The sequence below is a fragment of the Perognathus longimembris genome, chromosome 7 (assembly GCF_023159225.1).
Source record: "Perognathus longimembris pacificus isolate PPM17 chromosome 7, ASM2315922v1, whole genome shotgun sequence".
Taxonomy (NCBI): domain Eukaryota; kingdom Metazoa; phylum Chordata; class Mammalia; order Rodentia; family Heteromyidae; genus Perognathus; species Perognathus longimembris.
Window position 1 is genome coordinate 68,837,179 of NC_063167.1, and position 27,459 is coordinate 68,864,637.

General features: G+C 47.0%; 1 protein-coding gene across 1 annotated transcript in view; it reads right to left on the reverse strand.

Moving 5' to 3' along the window:
- Slc6a17 (solute carrier family 6 member 17) overlaps positions 1–25,145 on the reverse strand; it is a 50,103-nt gene extending 24,958 nt beyond the window's left edge. The window contains exons 1-2 of the mRNA XM_048349967.1: positions 24,878–25,145; positions 6,350–6,722 (exon numbers count right to left, since the gene is read on the reverse strand). Of these exons, the coding sequence (XP_048205924.1) occupies positions 6,350–6,635 (286 nt within the window). The 5' untranslated portion in view covers positions 6,636–6,722; positions 24,878–25,145. The remainder of the gene's footprint in view (positions 1–6,349; positions 6,723–24,877) is intronic.
- Between the last annotated feature and the right edge of the window lie 2,314 nt (positions 25,146–27,459).

Here is a 27,459-nt window from a genome sequence, read left to right on the forward strand (position 1 = left end):
CCCCCGCCGTGGCCCAGCCCCCAGTGGTCCAGTCTGTTCTTGTCTGAACAACAGCTGCCATAACACACTGGGCAGCTCTGAGAAAAAAGGTATTGGAAGCTCTCCAGGGAGCGAGGGTGTGACCAGCATCGCCATTAATCCATGGCTAATTGAGAGGAATGAGAGAGAAATTAGCTGTTTAGGAAAGCGTGGTTGGAAGTATCATAAAGGAGAGAATGGATCTTGCCAAAGATTCCAGATAACAAATGAATCTTGCTGTCCTAAATTTAGCCGCAGACACAGCCTCAATTCCAAGTGACAAGGCATTTAGCAGGAGAGTTAAAGCAACATCCGGACATGGACGAGTGCACCTTGCTGAGCGCTGTAACAATACCCTAGTCCTGTTGAGCAGCACTGTCAGCCAGGCCTGTCTGTCAAATAATGCCCCAGCAACCAGGGCCCTCCAAACCAAACCTCATAAGAGAAGAATCCCCAAAGTCCCTCCACTACACTGGCTCTGCATCCCTCCCCCGCCTGCCCTGCAGTCAGGCTCTGCTCCACCCCACCCCACCCCCAGCCCAGTCAGAATCCCACATGCTCCCCCATAAATGCCCAATCTGCTAGTGAACACCGGGTATAAAACCTGGCACTTGGCAACAGTCAGCTGTTTCCTGCAGGTCTCCTCAGGGCCAGACCCAAACGTGGGGGGATCCTAGAGTGACAGAAGGCACAGATATCAGCCTGGAGGAGCTTGCAGTCTGCTGGGGAGGCAGGAATTGTAGAATCCCATGGGCAATGTCACATGTGCATACATCTACACACACAGCCCCAACTGAGCACATACACACGCTGATGGAGCGGCCAGGTGCAATGGAGCTAATCAGGAAAGCCTCTATGGGGCACAACACACCAAACCTCATACAGCAGCACCTAACTCATTACCCTCCTCCCACACACGCATGCATGTGCACACACACATGTTCAATGTGTCACCAACAAGCAGCCCCATTCCAGTGCTCAAAAGAGCAGACCCCAGGTCAGTCTTTAACTCAGCCTCTTGATGTCAGGTCCAGTGAAGTGGAAAAAGGCAGAAAAAGCAGAAAAGGGCAACCTGCTGAGGGACAAAGGGAGACAGTGCCACTAGTTTTGTAATTTGCCCCAGTGACCTCTGGGTGCAGCAAGATATACAGACAGATGGGTTTCAAGATGTGGGCAAAGTAGGTTAGAAATTTTTTTGTCAGTTGTGGGGGCTTGAACTCAGAGCCTGGGCACTGTTCCTGAGCTATTTTACTCAAGGCTAGTGCTCTACCACTTTGAGCCACAGCTCCACGTCCAGATTTCTGGTGGTTAATTAGAGATAAGAGTCTCACAGACTTTCCTGTCCTGGTTGGCGTTGAATTATGATTCTCAGATCTTGGCCTCCTGAGTAGCTAGATTACATGCAGGACCTCCTAGCGCTGGAAGTTTAGAATCTTCTATGGATGCTTTTCTCCTGGGATAAGCCTCCAAAAGTGATCCTGTGGCAAAGACCAGAGACTAGCCTGACACGCCCCATCCCTGTCCACCCCAGCCCTGTCTACCCCCACTCTCTCCAGCTAGGTCACAAGGCACAGAGATGACTATAGTTTTTTCGACTGTGCTGAGGCTTAGTTGACCAGAATGCTCAAATTTCTGGGTACAGTCTAGATGTGTACAATTTATAGTTCACCAGAGATACTTTTTCTTGCTTAGTTTTGTTTTTTGTTGCCAGTCCAGGGGCTTGAACTCAGGGCCTGAGCACTGTCCCTGGCTTCTTTTTGCTCAAGGCTAGCACTCTACCACTTGAGCTACAGTGCCACTTCTGGCTTTTTTTTCTATACATGTGGTGCTGAGGAATCGAACCCAGGGCTTCATGTATACGAGACAAGCACTTTACCACTAGGCCATATTCGCAGCCCCAGAGATTCTTTTATACATCAAGCTCGGTTGAAATCATTTGGGAATGATTTCTTCCCTTAGAAAATTCAGCTTGGGTCACAACTGGATTTCCTTTGATGTTTTCTGCAGCTTTCCGGAGGTTCAATTCTATACAACTTGAAGTTCAGGGTATTAGGAAACTAAGAAAAACAAGAGCATAGGCAAGTATATTTGGGGTTCTCCGAGGTTCACTGGATTTCTAACTGTATATGTCACAGTCCATAGCCTGTGTCTCACTTTTGACAAACTTTGAGTTTATTCCTAGGGCTTGAAAAACATCCAGCCCTAGGTCTGGGAATGTGGCTTAGTGATAAAGTGCTTGCCTAGGATGCATGAAGCCCTGGGTTCGATTCCTTAGCACCACATAAACAGAAAAAGGCAGAAGTAGCACTGTGGCTCAAGTGGTGCTAGCCTTGAGCTAAAAGAAGCCAGGGACAATGCTTAGGCCCTGAGTTCAAGCCCCAGGACTGGCAAAAAAAAAAATCCATCCCTAACACATTGAGATATGGATTGAGAAGGAAACAAGATTGAAATCCTGGAGTCAGAATCCTGGCTCTGCTACTTCTTGTGTGATGTAATGTGTTATTATTTTATCATCAGCACAAAGGACAGAAACAGCCAGGGTTTGGTGGCTCATGCCTGTCATCCTAGCTCCTCAGGCAGCTGAAGATCTGAGATCTGAGATCTGCCAATTTGGGCCAAAGTCCTTGAGACTCTTATCTCCAATTAACCACCAGAAAACTAAAAGTAATACTGTGGCTCAAAGTGGTGGGGCACTAGCCTTGAGCACAAAGGGCTCAGGGACAGTGCCAAGGCCCTAAGTTCAAGCCCCATGACTGACAAAAGAAAAAAAAAGGATTAAAAACATTAGATAGGGCTGGGGATATGGCCTAGTGGCAAGAGTGCTTGCCTTGTATACATGAGGCCCTGGGTTCGATTCCCCAACACCACATATACAGAAAATGGCCAGAAGTGGCGCTGTGGCTCAAGTGGCAGAGTGCTAGCCTTGAGCAGAAAGAAGCCAGGGACAGTGCTCAGGCCCTGAGTCCAAGCCCCAGGACTGGCCAAAAAAACAAACAAACAAACAAAAAAAACATTAGATAGTACTCTATGAAATTGCTAATATTTTACCATTTTGACCTTACAAAATTGCCAGTTTATGCACCTTGACTCTGAACCTATCTCATAGGTCTGTTGTAAATTAAAAACGAGTTACTGCCAAGAGACAGAGTAAGCAAGAATAGTTCCCTGTCTTCATGTGTGCATGTGTGTGGATACATGTGCATGCATGTACATGTTTATGTGTACAAAAGCTAAAGAGACTCTGATTCAACACCAACTATCAAGGCAGAACTGACCATCAAAGCTAGATAGGACAATGTGAGCAGAGTCTGGAGATGTCCTGTCTAATTCCAGTACTCAGGAGGCTGAAGAATGAGGATCCAGAGTTCAAAGCCAATTAAGACTACATAATAAAATCTTGTTTCAAAAAAAAAAAAACAGAACAAGGCCTAGGAGTGTGGCTTAGTGGTAGAGTGCTTGTCTAGCATGCATGAAGCCCTGGGTTCAATTCCTCAGTACCACATAAACAGAAAAAGTCAGAAGAGGCGCTGTGGCTCAAGTGGTAGAGTGCTAGCCTTGAGCAAAAGATGATCAGGGACAGTTCCCAGGCATTACGTTCAAGCCCCAGGATTGGCAAAACAACAACAACAACAACAACAACAACAACAACAAACAGGGCTGGAAGTGTGACTCAAGTGGTGGAGTATCAGCTGAGCAAGCCCTGAGTTCAAACTCCAGTACTGTAAAAAAAAAAAAAAAAAAAAAAAAAAAAAAAAAAAACAGAACAACTGAGTATGGTGGCTTAAGCATATTATCCTAGCTCTTTGGGAGGCAGAAAGTGAGGGATCAAAAGTGAGGCCAGCCTGGACTGGACATAAACGTTGAAAAGACTCTACCTCAGTGAATGCCTGAGCATGCTGGCATGCACCTATTATCCCAGGTATAGGGATTGCACCATAGCTGGGCTCAGTAGTGCACACATGCCGTCCCCAGTGACACACATAAGCCAAAGTAGGAAGATCACAGTCCAGGCCAGCTTTGACATAAAGTAAGACCTCATCTCAAAAACAACACGTACATAAAGGGACTGGAGGCATGGCTCAAGTAGAAAGTTCCTGTCTAATAAGCATGAGGCCCTGAGTTTAACCTAAAGTACAAAAAAGAGCAAAAAACCAACCACCACCAACTACCCTAACAAAAAGTCAAAGTTAGAAATTCCCAATTAAGTCCTCACAGACCACGAGCTTACCATTTGGGTAAGCTCTTCTCAGCATCTATCAGAGCATAAGGAAAGCATGCACTTAGGTTTGTAGCTTGCTTTGGTCTCATCTTATATTAATATGGTGATCATGCTATGCAAAGCCAAAAGCTCTAACTGGCAGCTACTTCCTCACATAATTTTTAAAGCCTTTTATGCAAGGCTTTGTGAATATATTATAATTATATGATGTATAATTATATAAATTAAAATTATAATTAAAATTACATAATTATATATGTTATAATTACATTTTTTATATATAGTGAATATGTTATACAAGGGTGCAGAATGGAAGGCCTAATTATCCTGCAGGCTATGGACACACACACCTGCCCTTCAATAAAAATTGGGAAGAATGAGAGGGACACCACCAGACTTTGGCTTTTTTTTTTTTTGAATGCAGGCTTGAACTCAGAACCTCAAGCTCTCATTTGCCTTTTCCGCTCAAGGCTGGCTCTCTACCACTGGAGTCACACCTTTGTTTCTTCTTTTTGCTGGTCAGTTGGAGGTAAGAGTCACAAACTCTTCTGCCTGGGCTGGCTTTGAACCACAGTCCTGAGATCTTAGACAGACTCCTGAGTAGATAGGATTACAGGTGTGAGGCACTAGCACCTGACTTAAGTTTGTCTTCTTAACCAAACTATGTCCTAGAAAGGAGGGAAAGGTCTCTGAATGGAGCTGCAGTTTTTGGAGAGGCTACGTGGTAGAAATCCCTCAGAACATCAGGGAAGAAGCTGAGTGGAAATGCCCGCAAAGATGTGGCCACCCAGGAGTCTAGAGTGTGGTGGTCCCAAGGGCAGGAAACTCAAAAGCCTTTATGCTCTCTACTAGCTGGTTTTGCTCAGGAGCAAAGGCTAGGCTTGGGAATATTGCCAGCCTACTAGTGGCTTCTTTGTTCGTTTTCAGTAAGTTACCCCATGGTTTCAGAGCAGGCAGCTTTTGGAAAATTTTAGTTTACTCTGTGTGTGTGTGTGTGTGTATGTGTGTGTATGTGTGTGTGTGTGTGTATGTGTGTGTGTGTGTGTGTGTGCGTGTGATGACTAAGGCTTGAACTCAGGGTCTGGATACTTTCCATTAGCTTTTTCAGTCAAGGCTAGCACTTGAGCCATGGCTCCACTTTCAGCTTTTTTATGGTTATCTGGAGATAAAAGTCTCCTGTACTTTTCTTCCTGGGCTGGCTTCAAACCTTGATCCTCAGATTTCAGCCACTGGAGTGGCTAGAGTTACAGGTATGATACAGGTATGAGCCACCAGTCCCTGGCTACTGCCAGAATCTTGATGAACAATGCCTGGGGCTTCTATCTGCCATGGGAGCAGTGTGTGTGTGTGTGTGTGTGTGTGTGTGTGTGTGTGTGTGTGTGTGTGTGTGTGTGTGTGTGTGTGTGTTGGGGGGTTGACACATACCCCAAACCAGAACATGTCCCCTCTGCAGGGAGGTAGCAGGTATGGAATGAAGTACCTGATCTGGGGACAGGCTATCCAGTTCATCCTCACTCTGTCCCTAGCTGAAACTTTGATCAGTAAGTTAGATCACTTACTTAGATCACTAAGTAAGTTAACCATGACCTTGAATAAGTCACCTAACAAATCTGTGCCTAGATTTTGCGCTAAAACGGGGACCATGATAACTCCTTCCTCATATAAAGTTACCATATGAACTTGGTTTTGGTTGCTCCAAGGTGCTCAGCTATCAGAAGTTTCAGGCACTTGATGCTATTACCCTGTAAGTGCTTATAACAGTACTTAACTCCTAGTAAGCATTTGATAATAATGATAATGGCCAACAGTTGCTCTTTTCTCCAAGATCTGGTAGTGTGTCAAGCTCATTGAATCCTTCCTGCTATCCTGTAAGGAGAGAACCACTGCAATCCTCAATTTACAGAAACAAAGAGAGGTTCCGCAGCTTGTACTAGATGCCAGGGCTGAGCAGCCAGCTTGGGATCCATCTGGGGCCAGAGCCCTTGGATCACAAGGAATCTGACTCGCCTATCTGCAAGGGCTCTGGTTGTGCCTTCAGTGAAGTGGCTGTCCTTGTGCCCCTCAGCCCGGACCATTTTCAGAGAACTCTGGTGAAACAAGGCTGCCTCTTACCTCCTCCATTTTTCTGGCACAGGTAGGGGAATCTCCAAATGTTGCCAAGGCCCACAGAGAAGCCGATCTGGGCCAGGATGTACTGAAGCTTGCTATTCCAGGCTGGCCGGTCCTCTGCATCCAGCTCCTCCTCCACCACCTTCTGCTTGGCACCTGTCTCTCCAGCCACGTTCAGGACACTCTGTTTATAATCCACAGGCTCCTCAAGGGCCAGCAGGTCGGCCACTGACTCGGTGACATGCTCGTTGCTGTGCTCACGCTGGGTCACTTTGCTGTTCTTCGGCATGGGTGCCACAGGGGCTGTGTAGCCCTGCTCCTCCACACACAGAGAAGGTGGGGCCCCGTTGCCGTCAGCTTCTTCTCATCCAGAGACCTGTGCAACCATGTGAGCAGGGGAGTATTAGCTAACCACATCAGGGCAGGGTGACAGGGAGATGACAGTGGAGACAACCCAAATCAAGTCCCCATAACAGGGCTGGGGATATGGCCTACCCAGCACCACATATATAGAAAATGGCCAGAAGTGGCGCTGTGGCTCAAGTGGCAGAGTGCTGGCCTTGAGCTGGAAGAAGCCAGGGACAGTGCTCAGGCCCTGAGTCCAAGCCCCAGGACTGGCCAAAAAAAAACAAAAAACAAGTCCTCATAACACCCTCAAGGTTCATCGGGGGTCACAAGTGTGCCTTCCTCCCCAACAGAGGCCTGCTGAGGAGCTCAGGGCCTATGCCAAGTGTCCCAGAGATCTTACCTGAGCACATAAGCAAGATTCAAAATAGGCAACTCCATACACCAGAACCCACATAAAGGATTATCCATCATGACATTACTTTCTTTCATACTGCAGTGGTTCAAGTCTCTTTAGAGTTCCTCTCAGTCTTTCCTTTGCAGGTAGCCATGACGGTGGCTGAAAGCCATAGCTCTTTTTTTTTTTTTTTTGCCAGTCCTCAGCCTTGAACTCAGGGCCTAAGCACTGCCCCTGGATTCTTTTTTTTATCAAGGCTAGCACTCTTCCAACTTGAGCCAAAGCGCCACTTCTCGCTTTTTCTATATATGTGGTGCTGAGGAATCGAACCTAGGGCTTCATGTATATGAGGCAAGCACTCTTGCCACTAGGCCATATTCCCAGCAAAAGCCATAGCTCTTGTATTCTGGTTAGCCCAAACCATCTGGTGGGACCCTGGGAAGCCAGAGTCTGCCTTCCCAAGGGTCTTTCTATTCAAACTCCATTACCTCCTCCTAGAGCCATTACTGCACCAGTGGAGAATCATGTAATGTATCAATACATATGTTGATGGTGTCATGTTTAAGCATTATTTAAACATAATTCTCGGGCTGGGGATATAGCCTAGTGGCAAGAGTGCCTGCCTCAGATACACGAGGCCCTAGGTTCGATTCCCCAGCACCACATATACAGAAAACGGCCAGAAGCGGCGCTGTGGCTCAAGTGGCAGAGTGCTGGCCTTGAGCAGGAAGAAGCCAGGGACAGTGCTCAGGCCCTGAGTCCAAGGCCCAGGACTGGCCAAAAAAACAAAAAACAAAAAATAAAAACATAATTCTCTCATTTTTTCCTTATGGTGAAAGCTTTCAAACCCTTTCATTGGAGTTTCTTTTTTAATATATAGTACATTACTATTATTTATAGCTATTATATTCACTCTAACTGTATCTTGGTGCCCACTGATCGATCTGTTCTCATCCCTCACTTCCCCTACTCTTCTAGGTATCTGGTCCAAACCATACTCTCAACTTCTAGCAGAAGAACTTTTTAGATTCACATGTGAATGAGACTGTCACAGGACAGTATCTTTCTGTGCCTGGTTTATTAGACTTAACATAATGATGTCTAGTTTCCTGTATGTTATCACACTACCACGATTTCATCCCTTTTTAATGGCTGAATAATATGCTGTATTCTTTTATTTATTTATTTTTTTGGCCAGTCCTGGGCCTTGGACTCAGTGCCTGAGCACCGTCCCTGGCTTCTTCCCGCTCAAGGCTAGCACTCTGCCACCTGAGCCACAGCGCCCCTTCTGGCCGTTTTCCATGTATGTGGTGCTGGGGAATCGAACCAAGAGCTTCATGTGTAGGAGGCAAGCACTCTTGCCACTAGGCCATATTCCCACCCCGCTGTATTCTTTAAGTAGAAATTATTCATAGCAATTCAATGTAAGCAAATGATCACACACAAAAAATGTAGTCCATAAACTAGGTGTAGTGATGTATGCCTATAATCCCAGCCACTTAGGAAGCACAGGTAGGAGAAAGTCTGAGGCCAGCCTAGGCAAAAGCAGGAGACACTATCTGAAAAACAAACTAAAAACAAAAAGTCTGAGGCACCCTGATGTCAAACCCCTTTACACTCCCCCCTCTGACTCTCAGGCCCATTTTGAACCTACAGAATCACTCCCTGCATCTTTACAGGATCCCCAGATAAGTCAATAGGACATGAACATGTATCCCTCCCACCAAGCAAAGCTCTAGGTGAGTTATTACTATGGAGCCCCTGGCTACCAGCTACCATGGCCTCTTCATCTCCCTGGGCAGGAGCGGCGAAGCAAGCTCAGCTAAGGATTCTGGCACCAAAGACCTAGAAGTGTCTGCTCCTTGCCAACAATTCCCAGGTCATTGCTCAGCAGTGACATTATCTGAGGGCCACTGCAGCCAAGAGCTGGTTGTCCATCCTTCAGCGACATTTTTACAACAGATAATGTCGGCACAACATGGGCGGGGGAGATAGAACCCTCCCCTGCTCCTGCCAGTCCTCATTTATCTTTTCTGCCTTTTCTTAAAGAAACAAAGCACCAAGAAAATGAGTCCTTTGAAGAACCTGAACATTCTGTTACATTTCAAGGCGCCTCCTCATTAAGGGGAGGCTTGAGGGTTTAAAATTAAACACCCTCCCTGAACCCCGCCCTGCCTATAGTTACCCTGCATCTTTCTAGGGATGTAAATTATCCAGCTCTGTAATCACTTTATTAAGAGAATGAGCTGTCTCTGGCAGCTGGGCGCAGTTTGTTCTTCTTAAATGATGTACCACCTGAACAGCACAGGCAAGGTTGCTGTGCAGCCAAGGGGTCTAAGGCCATTCTTGCTACTAAGCTTTTCCCAGACCTTCTGACTGATCCTAACAAGTATCTGGCCTTTGAGTGGACTTGACTAGCTAGCTGTTACACATGTGATAAAGCCACAAGGCCTCTAGATGGGGACCCCTGTCCATGTGAGTGTATGGATTGGCTAGCCTTCCCTAGACCAGGCCATGGACCACCCAAGCAGGTGACACCTCCCTTTCTCATTCAAGAACTGCAGTGAAGCTAAGTAACAGTGGCTCGCGCCTCTAATCCTAGTTACTCAGGGGGCTGACGTTTGAGGATCATGGTTTGAAAGCCAGCCCAGGCAGGAAAGCCCATAAGAGTTTTATCTCTAATTAACTACCAAAAAGCCAGAAGTGAGGCTGTGGTTCATGTGGCAAAGCACTAGATTTGAGCATAAAAAGCTCAAGGACAGTGCTCAGGCCCTGAGTTCAAGCACCAGAACCTGTACAAGCACTCGCACGTGCGTGTGCATACACACACACAGCAGCAGCAGCAACAACAGTGAGTCTTTTGCAACTGCCGCTTTCCATCCAGGAACAAGATTCCAGGGTCAGCTGGATGTGGTAGTACATGCTTATAATCCTAGCATGCATAGGGTTGAGGTAGGAAAATCATGAGTTTGAGGCCAGCCTGCACCCGTCTCCAAAAAATAGCAAGACCCTGTCTCAAAAAAAAAAAAGATAATTTTTTAAAGGACCCTGGTATCTCAGGTCTTTGGAAGAACTGAGACAGAAGCAACCTGCCTAAAAGACTTCAGAATTCCCCAGAAGGAGCTCTCTGTTGGGACTCCACAGTGAGGCAGCTCCTGGAGATCACACTGTGTCCTGCAGGGTGCCCAAGGTAGCACTGTGTGTCTGTGTCTGCTTCAGCCTTCACCTGCACCTGGGAAGCTGCTGTATTTTCCATGCTATATAAATAGAGGAGTTATGTAATGAAGAGGTCTGTGTCGTGGCCTGCTTGTCAGGATGAGTCCTCCAATCCCAGCAGGTCCCTGACCCCATAGATCTCAAATAGAGGAAACAGCAATGACTGCTTGTCTGGGCAACTCGTACTGAGAGCTTTTACTAAAGACTAGAGCAGGGGAGAATGACTGAGGTCCCTCTAGGGACTGTAATCACTGTAGTGGGAGGGAAGAGGCTAGACTCAAAGACTCTAGCTATTGTGCTCACAACAGGATTTGATCAGAACGGTCTGCAATGCATTGTCTGCTTTACTGATCATCAAATTACAAATGGGATAAGCCAAGGAGGAATCCCACCAGTTTGCAGAATCATTTTTTTTAATTTTTATTGCCAAACTGAGGTACAGAGAGGTTACACTTTCATACGTTAGGCATTGGATACATTTCTTTTTTTTTTTTTGCCAGTCCTGGGCCTTGGACTCAGGGCCTGAGCACTGTCCCTGGCTTCTTTTTGCTCAAGGCTAGCACTCTGCCACTTGAGTCACAGCGCCACTTCTGGCCGTTTTCTGTATATGTGGTGCTGGGGAATCGAACCCAGGGCTTCATGTATACGAGGCAAGCGCTCTTGCCACTAGGCTATATCCCCAGCCCCAGAATCATTTTTTAAGTGACCAACTGGAACACATTTCCCCCAAAATAGCTTGGAAGAGTGGCAGCTTTGGTCACCAACATGAGAAAAAGCTGAGATTGTGTGTGTGTGTGTGTGTGTGTGTGTGTGTGTGAGAGAGAGAGAAAGAGAGAGAGAGAGAAAGTGTGTGTGTGTGTGTGTGTGTGTGTGTGTGTGTGTGTTGGTACTAGGGCTTGAACTCAGGACCTGGGTGCTGTCCCTTAGCTTTTAAGCTCAAGGTTGGTGCTCTACCATTTGAACCACAGCCCCACATCTGACTTTTTGCTGATTTATTGGAGATAAGAGTCTCATGGACTTTCCTGCTCTGCCTGCCTTTGAACCTTGACCCTCAGATCTTAGCCTCCTAAGCAGCTAGTATTTTAAGTATGAACCACTGGTTCCTGGCCTAGGGCTTGTATTTTTAAAGCATTATTTTTAAGATAGAAGGACTCACAGACAAAACTATTGCACATCTTGGGAGAGCCAGAGAAGACCACCTACAGCAGCAGCCTGGCAAACTACAGGGCCATGTTCCATATGGCATAAGTTTCTTCTTCTCCCCAGATGCCAATGATGCATATTTGCACTGTAGGATCAGGGCCAGGAGCCCCTGTGCCCTCAGCTTTGCAGAATACAAACAGTTGGTGTGAAAACTGAAGTACTGGGCTGTGGCCACATCTGGAGAGTTCTGGGCCCAAGTGACAGCAGAACCCAATTCTGAGAGATTTAACTTTTAAGGGATCCTAAGAATTGCCCAATTCAAAATTTTTCATTTGATATTTGTGGAAACTGAGGCACACAGACAGCTACTCAGGTCCCTCTTAGGACTTTATCCAGAATATCATCCAGAGAGTCTCATTTGGTGAGTGGCTCAGCAGAGTAAGGGGATATAAGGAGAAGGCAGTGGGTGTGAGGAGTGTGTGGAAAGGGCTGTAAGGTCAGGCCTGGGTCACTAGGCAATTCATTCACTTACTTGTATGACGTGCATTTCCTGAATGTCCCTTGTATACAGGATCTGTTCTAAGAGAAAGTGAGCAAAACAGGCCATGTGTCCCATGTCCAGAAGTTCACTTTCCTCATGGGAGAGATAGATAAGAGATAAGTATGGACTAAAGGTGATGTGTGATCCAGAGAGAAGTAACAGGAGAGGGGAGCAAGCTGGTGCTTCATGCTGGGGAAAGGGATAGTCAAGGCAGACAGCCCGGAGACACTGGAATAAAAGCCTGTATGATGAGAGAGAGTGAAGGCAGAGGGGAAGACAGACACATAATCCTGAAAGGAAGCATTAGGAATTCCAGGAACAGTAAGGTGGGCAGAGCAGCCAGAATGGAGAGAGACAGACAGACAGACAGAGACAGAGACACAGAGACAGAGAGATAAGAGGAGCAAAGTGTGAGAAGTGTGGTAGGGAGAGGGTTTGGGTAGCTCTTGGAGTGAAAGGGCCAGCTGCTGGAGGCCTTGGCTACATTCTAGCTATGTGTCTCAGTTTAGTGTCCCTTCTCCCAGGAAGGCTGATATGAGGAGCCAGTAGGCTGCTGGGAGGGAAGTACCTGGCTCAGAGCTCCTCATACACAAAGGAACCAAGTGGTAGTGGCTGTGGCCTGGAAGCCTATTGTTTACCTATCTACTAAATATGTACATCCTCAAGTTTATATTTGGTCAAAAAATCCCTTCTTTCTCCTCAGGAAGGGGCAAAGTGAGCTCAAAGTGGGAGTAGAGGTAGGCAAGAGAAAGCATATTGGCTCACCTTAAAAATGTCTAGTGCCAGGCACTGGTAGCTCACACCTATAATCAAGACTACTCAGGAAGCCGGGATCTGAGGATCATGTTTTGAAGCCAGACTGGGCAGGAAAGTCTGAGACTCTTATCTCCAATTAATCAAAAGGCCAGAAGTAGAAGTATGGCTCAAGTGGTAGAACTTCAGCCATGAGTGGAAAAAACAAAAACAAAAACAAAACTAAGCCAAGTTCAAAAAAAACTTAAGCCAAGTTCAAGCCTAATGGTGGCACATTTACAAAAAAAGTCTACCTTTATGTTTGTTTATGGAGCTGGGGAGTGAACTCAAGACCTTATACAAGTTAGGCAAGCAAGCATTGCACCCTACCACTGAGCTACACCTCCATCCCAGAAACACTCACTTTTGTTCGGAAAAACTGGATTCTCTCCTGAGGCTGCTACCCAGCATCCCACAAAGTCCTGCCACTCGCTACACTCCAGAGCTCAAAACAACCTGGTCAAGGTTGGCCCAATTTGGGCCCAAAAGATCAGCAATATTATGAATAATAAAAATAGAGCATCATTTAAAAGATTAGCGTTTTATTAATGAAAAACACATCCCATACATAGTGCTCATAATTAATTGAAATTGTTTAATAATGCTAGTGCATATGTTTGTGAGGGGGGGCACTCGGCCTGGCTCTCTCCCTTGGCTTTTTTGCCCAGGGATGGTTCTCTACCACTTGAACCACACCTCTACTTTTTTGTGTTTTGTTTTTTGTTTTTTTTTGGCTGATTAGTTGAAGGCAAGAGTTTCTCAGATGTGTCTGTCTGGCTAACTTCTAAGCACCATCTTCCAATCTCAGCCTCCTCAGTAGCTAGGATTATAGGTGTGAGCCACCAGCACCCAGCTTAATAACACTTTCTATATTCTCTGATGGTATCATATGGGGTAGGGATTTTGCTCCAGAGTCATTCAGCCTCCACTGAAATCCAGTTTCACCGTCTACCACTTCCTGGGCTTCAGTTTCCTCATCTGTCACAGGAGGATGCTAACGATGGCCCCTTACAACACTGAAGATAGTCATGCAGTCTCAGGCCTGAAGGTCCTCAGGAGTCATTTTACCAATACTCCTGGACCCAGGGAACCCAGACCCAGGGGACCAACAGGAAGCTGCCGTCACTCCAACATAGAGAGGGAAATGCTCAGACCCAAGGTGGGGGGAGGCTACAGCTCACACCATGCATGTCTGCTTGTGTGCCCTATAATTCTGTAGGCTGAGTGGCCCCTTTAAAGGGCAGGTGGTGGCAGTGACTTGGAATAACCCTCTTGCTCCCCATCCCTCAAGTCAAGGTTCCTAAAACCTGGACTCCACGAGCTAGTGAAAGACCAGCTTTCAGACCAGGGCTGAAAATCCAAACTCTACCCCACAATGATCCCTGTGATAAGCACCAGGATCAGAGAAGGACCTGAAAAGGGAGATTCCTCTCTGCCTTGCCTTAGAATCTCATGGAGCCAACCATGATCCAGGCATCAACCAACTGTACAAACTTGCACCACTGCCTTCACTTCCCTGGACCTCAGTTTTCCCAGGTGTACATGGGTAGATCTGGATGACCTCCATGGCTGCACTACATATCCAGCGAGTGCCCCTCCCGTATGTGGCTCTGACCCCCAGCACTGGGTACAGCAAGCAGGGTCTGTAGGCAGTCTGTCCTGCCACCCTCTGTCAGCAGAGAGCTTGCTGGGGCACCACTGGGGGGAGGTGTTGACAGCCATCTCAGTCATAGTCTAATTATCCCCCTGTAGTAGCTGGGGTGGGTTGTAAATTTGCTTTCACAAGCTGTGTGTCAGACGATGGAGTTACATGATACTTTCTGAAAGGAATGCCTCAATTACCTGAAAGCACAATGGCGAGAGGGGCTCGAGTGCTGAGCGAGTCTGGGTGCCATCTTGTCACTTAGCAACCCAGGCGGCTCACAGCTCAGAATAGCTCATGGGAGAGAATCAGGACTAAGCAGTCAACTGAATCTTCTTAAAATGAGAGAGAAAAAAAATTAGAGCGACTAGGAGAAAGACAGGTAAAAATATCTCCAGAGTGCTGAGGGCTCCACAACAATTTTTTTCAGGCACAGCATCAAAAAAGAAAAATAGCTTAGGAGGGAGAGGTGGCTGCTCTCACCTTGAGAGAGGGCATGCCTGGATTCCCCACCGCAGAGCTGCCGGAGATGAACAAGCCATTCTGAGATGCTGAAATCAGCCCCTTTGAAACCCCACCTCTGATTCTAGGGTATCTTGTACCCAAGAAGATTGTATCAGGGCACTCAAAGGACAAACTCCCCAGAGGAGATGAGTGGAAAAGCTGTCATCTTTGGGAAAGCAGGTACCATGAGGACCCCACAGCAGCCCTCTCTGAGATGTGCTGAACTCTGCCACCCTCGGGTCTGCAGCTCTGGGAAGAGCACTGTAATCTAGCCATCATAAAGAGAAACCTTTGCACTGTGGTTTAAGGGTCCAGTTCAAAAAAACCTGGAAGTTTCCAGTGCCAGTGACTCATGCCTATAATCATGGTGACTTTGGAGACTGAGATCTGAGGGTCTCCATTCAAAGCCAATCCTGAAAAAAGGTCCTTGAGACTCTTATTACCAATGAACCACCAAAAAGCCAGAAGTGGAGGTGTGGCTCAAATGTGCTATCCTTGAGCAAGAAAATTAAGGGGATAGCATCCAGACCCTAAGTTCAAGCCCTGGCAAAAAACAATACTTTCCCCATACTGAAATCCCAACTGACATATTCATGGGTGACACAGGAGGCAGGTGAGAAAAGTGAGCCAGCTGAGCAGAGAGTCTCTGGGACTACCAGAACTCTGCATGCCTTGGCTGGGGCTCTAGTGAAGGGCAGCTCTCCATGCATTTAGGAAGGACCCCAGCCTCTCAAAGACAATGTCCTGTTCCTTACTTGTTTGTAAAATAGGGATCATGGCTTACCTACCAACTACATCAGGTTACCACAAGGGTAGAAGGAGAAAGAATGAGAAGCTCATTGAAAACTCAAATACCCAGAACTGATCTTTTTTTTTGGTACTCCATTTCACAGGCCTTTTGAGTTTATATTGTGGTCTCCCACTTCATCTCTCAACTGTCAAGGACAAGGACAAATTCTGATTATATTTCTCAATGAACATAATATTCATAAAATGAATGACTTCCTATTTTTAAAAAAAACTAGTGCATTTTAAAGCCCTCAAAATGTCCACAATCTGAGATATTAATTTGTCCTGTTTTCTGATGTAATATTTTTGTATGTGTGTGTCTGTGCTTGTACTGGGGCTTGAACTTAGGGCCTTGTGCCCTGGCTTGATATTTTACCACTTTGGCCACATTGCCACTTCTGGCTTTTTGCTGGTTAATTGAAGATAAAGGTCTCATGGACTTTTCTGCTTGGGCTGGCTTCAAACTGTGATCCTCAGATCTCAGCCTTCTGAGCAGTTAGGATTACGGGCATGAGCCACTGGCACCTGGCTTGCAATAGTCTAATTCCTAGAGTATGTCCTAAGGATTGCTCAAGTGATCGTTTAAAAGGTACACAAAGAAAGAGATCTGGCCATAATTCAGTGGCTTTCTGCCTCTTTTGAAGGAGTCTATATTTGTATTCTGACTTGCTTACCGTATAGATAGGATCCATCTTCTTCCCCCAAAAATAAATTGGGTGGGCACAATCTAGTTCAGAGTATGCCAGGGAACTGGTGGGACAGTTCCCAACAACAAATCAGGCCAACAAGCCAACTGGACCTTCTGCAGCCTCCTTTCACTTTCCTGTCTTTTTTCCCAGTGTGCTGTGTGCACTTGATATTTTGTTTTCTTAGTCAGGAGGAAAAAGCAGCAGAGAAGGGGCAGATGGTCCAGAAGGGGAGGAACTGGCACTGGAAAACGTGGGTGTGGCCAGCGCAAACAAGATCTTTTGGTTCCATGTTGCTCTTTCATGAGAGGAGAATGCATGCTCAGTACCTAAACAAGGGCTGCACAGTCCCCCTTTCCCTCCCCCCCGCAACCCGGCCGCCAGTGTATTCGATCTTGTGATAGAATTAAGCACTTATGGGAACTTCCAAGGGCTAAGTAGTATGCAGCTATGATCATAAAAACAATATGTAGCAATGATCATGACAACAGCACACAGGCCACACTGAGTAGCACTTCCTGTAGCACCCACTCCACTATACAGAGCCCTACTGCCACAATCTCCTTCAATCACTCCAATAATTAGAATAGGAAAGTAAGTGCCACTGTTATTCCCATTTTACAAACAAAGAAATGGAGGCTTCAAGGGATCCATTGCCTATATTTCACTGAACTCAAGATCTCGATGTTGGTACTTTTCTTGAACTTACCCTTTAGGTCACATCAATGGAAGGTTCTCACTCATGTAACATCACCCCTACCTCAAACTAATAGGTATTTTAAATGGCCATTGATGCTACGTTATGTCCTAGTTAAGATGCAACAATGTATAGAAGCATGTATTTTCAAATCCCTGACATGCAACAAGTCCGTGAACTCAATAGAGAGAGGCCCTGGGTCTGCACTGTCATGGCCTGCCTCTGGATCCTGGTGCTATTGTAGAAAGGCATCATGGGATTTCGTGCCAAGAAAACCTCAAGTTGAGCCCCCGTGATCTGCAACTTTTCAGCAACAAGCCTTTGGGAAAGCATGCAACTTGTTGGTTTTTGGAGCTGACAAGCTAGGGTGAGGGTTCCTAACCTATGAGTGTCAGCCCCCCTTCAGGTGAGACATGGAGGGACTGGGCTCAACCAGGCATATCCATCCAGTCTCTCACAATGCCTCAGGACTGATGAAGACCAAACACATAGAAGCCCAAAGACTCAGTGAGCTGATGGGAGAGGCAGGTGCTTGGTACTCAAAATGCTCCTGCTGTTTTTTTGGGCTGAAAGCAGAATGGAACCCAGCCTTGTGTAAATTACAGGCACTGCTAGAATAAGGTATTTCAAATACTCCTCTACTTTCTGCACCTTCCTTTCCTTTCTTCAACATATATTTACTACATGCTCTGTGCCAGATAGGCCATGTTCTAGGACAGCAGAAAGCAGAATAAACAAGATTCCTACCCCATGGATTTATATTCTAGTGCAGAGGTGAAAATAAATATATAATATATAACAGAGGTCAAAGGGATGGAGTGGGGCAGGATTGTGAGAAGATAGAGAGGAGTTAAGAAAGCACCCAGTAGGGCTGGGGGTGTCATTCCATAGCAGAGTGCTTTCCCAACATTCTGGGTTAAATCCATGGTACCATAGGAAAAGAAGAAAGAAGGTGATAAGATGACACAATTATCTGAGCAGAGTAAGACAATGAGCCATATGGCTATACAGGAAAGCATTTGAAGAAGAGAAGGTGAAACAGAAAGTGCAAAGGCCCTAGGGCAGGTTGTGCATGTTTGGTGAGGGAAAGAAACAGAAAGGTTATGTGCCTAGAATATCCTGAGGGTTGGAAGATGAGAGGAGCTGAGACAGAAACATGGACAGTAGGCAGAGCAGGCAAGATTCATGAACATGAACAGCAATCTGGGTTTTCTCTCTAGAATCACATGAAGCTCTTAGAGGTCTTCAAGCAAAAGGTAGAATGTGACCCAAATAGTTTAAAGGTGTCACTAGCTGCCTTGCAGATCAACAAGCCAGGAATCTGGAAGGGTCGGTGAAAGATGGTGGCCTGTATGAGGCTTGGATTTTGAAGAGAGGCAGAAACAGGGTCCCAGAGTGATGAAGGGCATCTCAGGTTTCAGACAGGTAGAGGACCCAGGAGAGTCAATTATTTTTAAAAAGAAAAAATATAAAATCCAATGTGAAAACATCTGAAGACCTGACTCCTTTCTGTATTTATAAGAGGCCAAAGCTGATGACAGATGCTCTGACCTGGATTTTCTTAAAGCCACTAGTTTTTTCCCTTATCATCTCAGAGAATCACAGAAGGGACCAAGGGTGTCCAATTACCTGAATTACTAATGGGCTTCTGAAGAACACTTGAAGCAATAGTGATTGAGAACCCCTTCATTACAGTCCCCACATGATGTCTCTTTCCTGAGGACCAAACGAAGCTGTGTCTCTTCCATTGCAGCACTCAATGCAGCTTTGCGAAGGGCCGGGCAGGAGAGCCCTAATCCTGGGAACAAGACACCACAAACACCTTCTGCATGTTATTATCCTCCCAACAACTTGAGATAAAATGTAATCCTCATGTTAGGAGTAAAGAAGCCTAGCCTAAGATAATCCAATGTCAAGATAGCATAGACATGAAGTATAAGAGGAGAGATTCAAACTGTGATCTATAGTTTTTCTTTTTTCGTGTGTGTGTGTGTGTGTGTGTGTGTGTGTGTGTGTGTGTGTGTGTCAGTACTAGGGCTAGAACTCAGGACCTGGCACTCTCCCTTAGCTTTTTCTCTCAAGGCTGGCACTCAACCACTTGAGGCACACTTCTACTTCTCTACTTTTGCTGGTTAACTGGAGATAAGTCTCTCAGATTTGTCTGCTCAGACTAACTCCATACCACCATCCTCAGATCTCAGCCTCCTGAGTAGCTAAGATTATAGGCATGAGTCTCTGGCACTCATCCCTGTATTCTTTCTTCAATCTTTTGCCTATCTTAACACTCACAGAAAATAGTCTGGCATACTTGAGTAAGTGGAGGAGGCTGTACTACCCTAGGCCACCCCAGCTATCATTTTCTGAACCACAAGCTACCCTTCCCATACTGGTAGGAAGTTCTGCAATGTGTCTCACTGAACAAGTCAGCAGAAGAACAAGCCCATCTATCACCACTTCCCTGTGATCATGTTTCTTCAGTTAGATGGGGCTTTTTCTAAGAAAAATAACATAATATAATTTGGGGCACTGGTCAAACAGATTGCTTCTGGCTGTTCTAAGGAGTCCCCAAATTACTAGCAGGCTGATCATTTGGGTATTGGGGCAGGACCATGGACAGCACCGATCGGCCATTCTGGGAGTCAGTGCCTTGGCCACTCAGCATGGGACCATCTGCCCTCCTTACCTCAGATGCAGGGAAAAGAATTCCAGCTACCCTGCTGGAACCACCTTGCCAGGTGACATTCACATCTCTCACAAAGCAGCAATTGTAAGCAGACTTCCTGCCCTGTGTACAGTTCAAGTGGGGTTTAACAACCACAGGGTTCCAAGAATTGTATAAATAGAAGCTGGGTGCCAGTGGCTCGTGCCTGTGATCCTAGCTACTCAGGAAGCTGAGATCTGAGGAGCATGGCTCCAAGCCAGGCCAGGAAGAAAAGTTTATGAGTCTCTTTTCTCCAATTAACTAGCAAAAAGCCAGAAGTGGGGGGTGTGGCTCAGGTAGTAGAGTACTAGCTTTGAATGAAAAAGTTAAGGAATAGTACTCATGGCCTGAGTTCAAACACATAAAATATCTTAGAGGAAAAAAAATGCAACCAGCAGGATTTGGGGGTGTGAACCAATGAATTCTCTTTGCAAACAAAGGAATGAGTAGTAAATTTGTAGTATACAGAATCCAGCAGAAATTGCAATTAAACCAGTAATTAGAAATGATGGAGTAGAGCACCAGGCTACTTGCCTTCGGATGGACTGGTAAAGGGACTCTAGAAGGCAGCATGGCAGCTGGGGGGACAGGCACAGATGTTGAGATGACCCCAAGATCATTTGCTCCTCTGGCTCTTGATGGACCCTACTGCCACTCCACAAGAGCCATTGAACAGCAGGGCTTTAAGCCTCAACTCCCAGGTTGGGGACTGAGGCAGCCTAAGACTCACTTGACCCAGAATTGTTCTCTGAGACTGAGCATGAGAATAATTTAGTAGGTATTCATGCAGCATCTGAGCTTATGTTCTCACATGTGAGTTTTCTGTACACAATGAATATCTAATTATGTCTTTTAAAATAACTAAATTTTCCCATATGTGAATGTCTTAATAAAAATTTGCTCATGGGAGGAAAAATGAAATTCCAATGAATTGGATTTCCACACAATGGCTGCTCCTGAAGCAAGGGTTTCTGGGGACTCCTTTTTGTCCTCTTGTGGGTGGGGAGTATTCGTTCTTCTATTCCAGTTACTCACCCTCACTCTCAGGAACTTATCCACTGAGATCTCAGTTGGTTTAGAGGTAGCAGGCGAGATAGGACTGCATGGGCTAATCCCTCCAGAGATAAATGATTCTCAGAGGGAGTAGACAGGCAGCAAGAAGAGTCAGATGTCACATTTGCCAGAACAGTGGCTCCCTAGGGCTGAGGAAATCAGGGTCTCCATGGGGCAAGATCAGGAAGCAAGCAGCATTCATCTGAGCGGCCCCACCAGCAGCTGCTGTAAATAACCTTGGTGTGTTAGCAGTTTTTGTCTGGGGTCTAGGGCCTCATCAGAAACTGCTGTGGATTGCTGGCACACTGTCCAGCAGAGAAACCTGACACATCAAAGCTCCCATTAGTGACTGGCTGTCTCTGATTCTGCAGACGCAGAAATCCTCAGGAACCATCCAACTTGCTCTGACCCTTTTTTTCCTGCTTCAGTCAACAACTCCTACCTGGGCAAACTTTAAGGGAATAAAGCCCAGGGTGGTAAATATCAGAAAGAAAAAGACAAGGACAGGGTGACAGAGCACCACAACAGAGCCTGGGATCCCTGGCTGGATCCTGATCCACTTGAAACCAAATGGCACATTCCCCAGAACTTGGAAGGTTGATTCTGTTCAATCTCTATGCCATTTCCCACTGCTGAAGGCCCATTTCCCCTTTCTCAGGACACCAGCCTGAAAAACTGAGAGGTTTAGCCAAGTCCATTCTATAAAAGCCTAGATTGTTGGCAAACATTTAGTAAGAATTTATTATGGAAACATATCACACCATGTGGTGAAGATAATAAAGTCTGGAATCTGACAGAACTGGTACTGATTCTCAAGTTGCTACTCACTTACCTGTGTGGCCATGATCAACTTATTTGACCTCTCTGAACCTCAAATTCTATACAGATTACAGTATTTGTCCTCTGGGATTGTAGTGAAGATTAAACAAGACAGTCTTTGAATAAAGCACTTAGTGGCGCACAAGAGCCTCAATGAAAAGCTGGATATTATTATTGTATGCCAAGCATGGCATAAGCACTTAGAACCCAGAACAGCATTCTCTTCTGTTAAAAGCTTACACATAAGGAATTTCCCTGAGAGCACTGCCTAATTAGACTTCTGACCTCTGGTAGCCTAGGACATTGGTCAGGGAGCCTAGCATAGGGTTGTGATGTCAGGGTGTGTTGTTGTTGCCATCCTGGCACTCCAGATGCTTGGTATTGAGGATTTCTTGCAGCCCAGCCTGGAGGCAAGTGATAATTCAGTCCCTGTCTAGGAGAAAAGCTCCAATCTACCTTTCCTTAAATGCTGCTGATGCTTATCTTAGCAGTTTAAAAGGATTAATGATGAATTGTCCCGCTGCAGCAAAGCTAGACGGGAGCGGAGGATGATGGGAGGAGGGGTGCACCCACAGAAGGGAGCTGCTGCTCTAGGATTCTCTCACCTCTGTCTCCATCATCTGTGAAATGTACTCCCAGATCCAATGGAGAGGGCATGCACTCGAGTGAATATGACCACACACACACACACACATACATATTTACTTCCAGTAGCAGTCTAGCCTCATCCTTGCTGCATTCAGGGATATTCTTATTTCTTTCATTCTTGAGGTACATACATTTGAGCTCAGCCACAAGTCTAGACACATTACAAGACATTCAAGAACCTCAGGGAATTAAAAGGCCCACTCCACTCTTCTCCAGAAAAGACCAGCCTTGCCTCTCCTGAAGGCCAGCCTTACCTCTTGCTTACAACTGTCAACTCTATTGTAGATAGGACAGTGGGGAAGGGAATAGCAAGACCTGTTGCAAGAGAAAGGAGCCTGAAACTATCCAGCAGGTTCCACAGCTTTGGACAGGCTAGAGTCACAAATTATTCCAAGGAGCAACAATAGTCCTGCTCCTGCTCAACCTTCCCCATCCAGAGTCTCACAGTGGAGGCTTAAGGGTTTCAAGAAGATGAATCACATGGAAAACCTTCATTGGCTCCAACACCCCTTTCCTATTCAGGAGCAGGGCAGGGAAAAAAAAGAATTGTCTCTGGTTAAGACCTATAAGAAAAGAAACAGGGAAACTGGCTATGTTCCCAACACTAGACCTAAAATAAGCCTGAGGAAATGGCATCCTCACTTTACAACCAAGAGGCTCCAGAAGTGTTGTAAGTTGCCTGAGGGCACCCTGCTGGCACATGGCAGAGCACTGGGCCCAGTTGCAACCACAATTACACTCTCTAGATTCCCCTTCAACACGTCCTCAACCCCTACCACCTGGTCCTGCTCACCTTCCCTTTGAGGTCAGAGCTCCCAGGCCCTTGACCAGAAGACAGACAGTCTGAGTTCTACTCTGAAGATTCTTCACCATCTCTGGCCAGTAGCCCCAAACCCCTTGGGGCTCTGGCCATTCCTGTTCACAAGTCCTGCTAAAGAACTCTGTTGCACTCACAAATAGCTGACACACGACTCTGCATGTGACTCAGGCCAAACAAACTTCAATCAGAGCTGGTGGGCACAATTTGCCTCCTGCACTGAGTCACCCTGAACTGCAGAGAGTCACTGAAATTCAACCACCTACTTAGCCACAGCTGCTCCATTAGAGAAAAAGCCAGCAGAGGAGTTAGAGCTTCTGACAGTCCCGCGGATGGGCTGTGGCCAAGGACAACCTGGTGTGACCTCAATGTCCTTTCTGCCCAGCAGATGGACCCACCTGGATAATATAAGCACAGGGAGAGGCACAAGAAGCCCCATGGGAACCTCCATACACTCTGACCTTCTCCAGATGTCAGTCAGAACACTCCATGCCCCTTTAGAGAGACACAAATTCTGGTTAAATTTGTATAAAGCCATTACAGGATCTTCTCAATTCCTCAAAGTCACATTAACAAGGCCAATGTCTTTAAAAGAATTTTCCTTCTCTTCATCCTCTCCACTGCTCCAACCCAGCCCCATGTCTGCCTCTCATTCACAGACGAACTGTCCTCTAAAGGTTGCTCTGCTGAGAAATGTCTTAATCCAACAAGCCATTATATATGATCTACAGACCATAGATCATTTATACAGTCATACATATGTCTATATGATACACATCACTCATATAGACATGTGCTTATATATATATATATATGAATGACATATCATACATAAGTAAACGTATCTATCTCGAGATACAGATATTTAGAGAGACTGCATGTGAAAGACATCAAATTTAATAATGTATCAAATTTAAGAAGCCCAGTTGACTGCGACTCGACCTTGTAAGGTGAGTGGCTTCAAAACTTTTGAGCTTGGACCCCTGACAGGGCAGTTTAGGTCTTCAAAGGAAACATCCCGAACCCGTGCTAGGCGGCCTCGCCCCTCCCCCTCGGAGCACCGACAGCGTCGCTTTCCGGCTGGGCTCTCTCAGGTATAAATGTGGCTGCGGCTTCTCTCCCGGCGGTGCCCCTTCAGAGCGCACCTCCTGCACGTCCCCATCTCTTCCCAAATGCACTTCCCTACAGGGAGAAGGGGTTCTACTCTATCTCTCAATTCTAGAAGGACCTGCCCCAGAACTGGAGATTAAATATTCGTGTCGGGTTTGGGCGATCTGTTTCTCATGCCAATGTTACTGTCAAGGTCATGGGCCTGAAGCCGAGTGTCTGGGGCTGGGGTCTCCGGGCTGCGTCCAAGGCTCCCCTCGGAACTGCGCCCTGGGCGCGCGTTTCCAAGCGGCGGGACCCGAGGAGCTGGAGGGCCTCCTCCCGCTCCCTCCGCGGGCGTTGCCTCTGCAGCTCTGCCTCTCTACCTCTGGAGTTCTGGGGCTCTTCTGACCCCCGGAAACTGAAGTCCAAATCCAGCCAGTGCGTGAGCTGCTGGGCACCCTTGATGTGCCTAACTGGCACAGCCCCATAGCTCGGTCGCCAAGCAACCAGGGGAGGAGCGGTGGAAGGAGCCCCGCGCCCGTGCAGGAGCGGGCTGATACCCGTGAGCGTGGTCTGGCACCTCGTCCTTAGGCCTCCCTGGGCAGGGCGGGGCTGGGACGGCATAGTTGCTGGGGCATAGCTAGCGACTCACCTGTCCCGCGTGGGCCGTCGCGCGGACTCGGCCCTGGACTCCAGCCGAGTAGCTGTGATCCCCGACGGCTCGCGGGCGCACAGTCCCTCCAACAGGCACTCCGAGAGTGGTGATGACCGGGCCTGGCCGGGACTCGGGACCCCAAGAGCTGCAAGCTGGCGCACGCGACTCCGATCGCTGCCTTCCTCCCTCGTCCGCCAGTCTCAGCCCGGCACCCGCCTGCTTCGCGCTCCGGGGCTCTGGGGGAATAGCCTGGAGGCCCAGGTTCCACGGCGGAGCGAACGCGCGGCGATGCGAAGGCTGGGGCCGAGTGCCACCTCCCCGCGCCCTGGCCGCGCCGGCTCTGCGGAGCGGAACAGAACGGAGCTGGGCGGAGCGCGGCGCACACGGTTCCCTCGCTTTCCGAAAGGCCACCCTGGCGGCGGGGCGCCGTGACGCAGGCTTGACTCACGCGCGGGCCCGCGTCAATGCGAGGCTCTCGGGCCGCGAGCGAGGCTCTGATGGCAGACTCGCAGGCGGAGGGCGCGATCGGGAGGGGGTAGCTAGGACGCAGCCGCTTGAGGGCCTTGGTAAGGGGACCCAGACCCTCGTGCTCTCATCAGGGCCTCTGTCTTCCGAAGGAAATGGGGTCCCCATAGCCAAAGACCTCCGAGCCCCAGGCCTCTCTTTACAGGCTCCCCTCTTTCGATCCTTCTTCATGAACTCAGTCTCATCCAGAGAGATTGCTGGACCTTTCCATCTCCACGCCTGAGTTGTCTCGGTTAGCTTTCCTTGGGCTGCCATTTTACACTGCTGACTTCCCTTCACTCTACCGCCCTGCAAGGCCATCCCCAGTCTTCTTCAGTGCTTCAATACATCATTTATTTATTAGGTTGGTACTGGGTGTCAGGGGCTGCAGAGGCTTATGGGAAATCAGAAGAGAGAAGAGAAGCTCTGGGAGAGGCAGAAGTGGGGAGTTGCCCAGGTCCTCACAGAAAGGCTGAAGAGCATATGAGTAAAGTAGGGGATGGTGAGGTAGAGGACAACTCTGGGCTCTGAGCAGGTGCTGTCCTCAAAGGACAGAAGTAGGGGAAGGGCAGCCCTTGTGGAGCTGTGGGGCAGACAGCAGTCCTGGGCATAGACACAAGGGAATGCAGAAGATGTGCCTGGGGATCATGGCTGTGCTGAGGTAGGGTTCCTGAATAGAGCATCAGACACTGCCCTGCCCTGCCTTTATCTGAGAGAACTGTTTGGGAGGTGTGGAGTGAATTGTCTCCCCACCAAGGTGAGGGATGGGAGACGAAATGGTCTCATTTTCCCCAGAGAAAGGCCATAGGACTGTCTCTGAGAACTCTTAAGGATCTGAGATCTCATTCTTACCAACCACCAAATTAGCCTGCCTCACAGATGTTGGGAGAACACATGAGGTTCCAGAGCCAGAATCACAGGACCTGTTCATCTCAGCACAGCAGGTATCACACAATTCACGTTCAAATCCGTTTCTCTTCATTCCCAAGTTGTAGTCCAGGGACACTGGACTAGAACCCTGGTGATACCCATACACACCGAGGAACTGCAAGCTTAAGAAATCTGTTTTTGTTTTTTTTTCTAATGGGCTACAAAGCAAATCTGCCTATTATTTGCCCCAGGCAGAATCTTTCTTATACAGACAGCAGACAAAACTGCCCACCTCTGTCATTTCCTAGATGGTTTGCCACAATCTGAAACAAAAAGCCCATGCCTCTGATGAGAGGCATGGAGATGGATATCCAGTGAAAAGTATCTCTTGCTAGACATTTCCTTCAGTCAATAAGGATTTAGCAAGCCTGGTGTTTACTTGACACTGTTGTATCCCTGAGAAGATGGGAGAAATAAAGACAGATCTGGTGGACCTAACCAGAGAAGCAGAGCCAGAGACATGTACAAGGAAGGAAGTAGCAAGGGATGCAGAAGATGTAACTGAAATGAACAAATACAGCTCAGATGGTATGGAGAAGAAAGACAGCCTCAGATAAAGGCAGTTTTTAAGGGGACTTGAAGGTGGTGTAGTTATGGGTAGGGAAAGGACTCTGGAATCTGACAAACTGACCTTTTCATCTGGACTGCCATTATCTGAAGATCATGTACAAGTTATATAATCTAAGATTCAGTTTTCACTTCTGTAAAATGAGTGATATTTACTCATTACCTGTTGTGATGATTTTAAAATGAGTATTTTTAAATACCTGGTATCATATGTGCTTAATAATTGTTTAAATGATTGTATTACTGGCCAAAACAGGATATCTAGCAAAAAGAACAGCTTTTGGAGAAATTGTAAGGAGAGCATGGATTTGGAACACAAAGTAGGAAGGTGATAATTATGTCCCTCCACCAAAAGTCTCAATCTTGAATGAATTCAATATCTAGTTTCCACGAATAAAGGTCTCTAGAGAAAACCAGTAGGAATCGTCTCCTTCTGCCTTCATGGTCAACAAATTCCTGGGGGTCTTTATGCCTTCTTGTGACTCTCTAATCAACTTACTTCCTCTCTACACCAAGAACATGCCAGCCTTCTCTATGGTCCTCCAGCACCCTTCTTACAACCTCACTACACTCTCTGA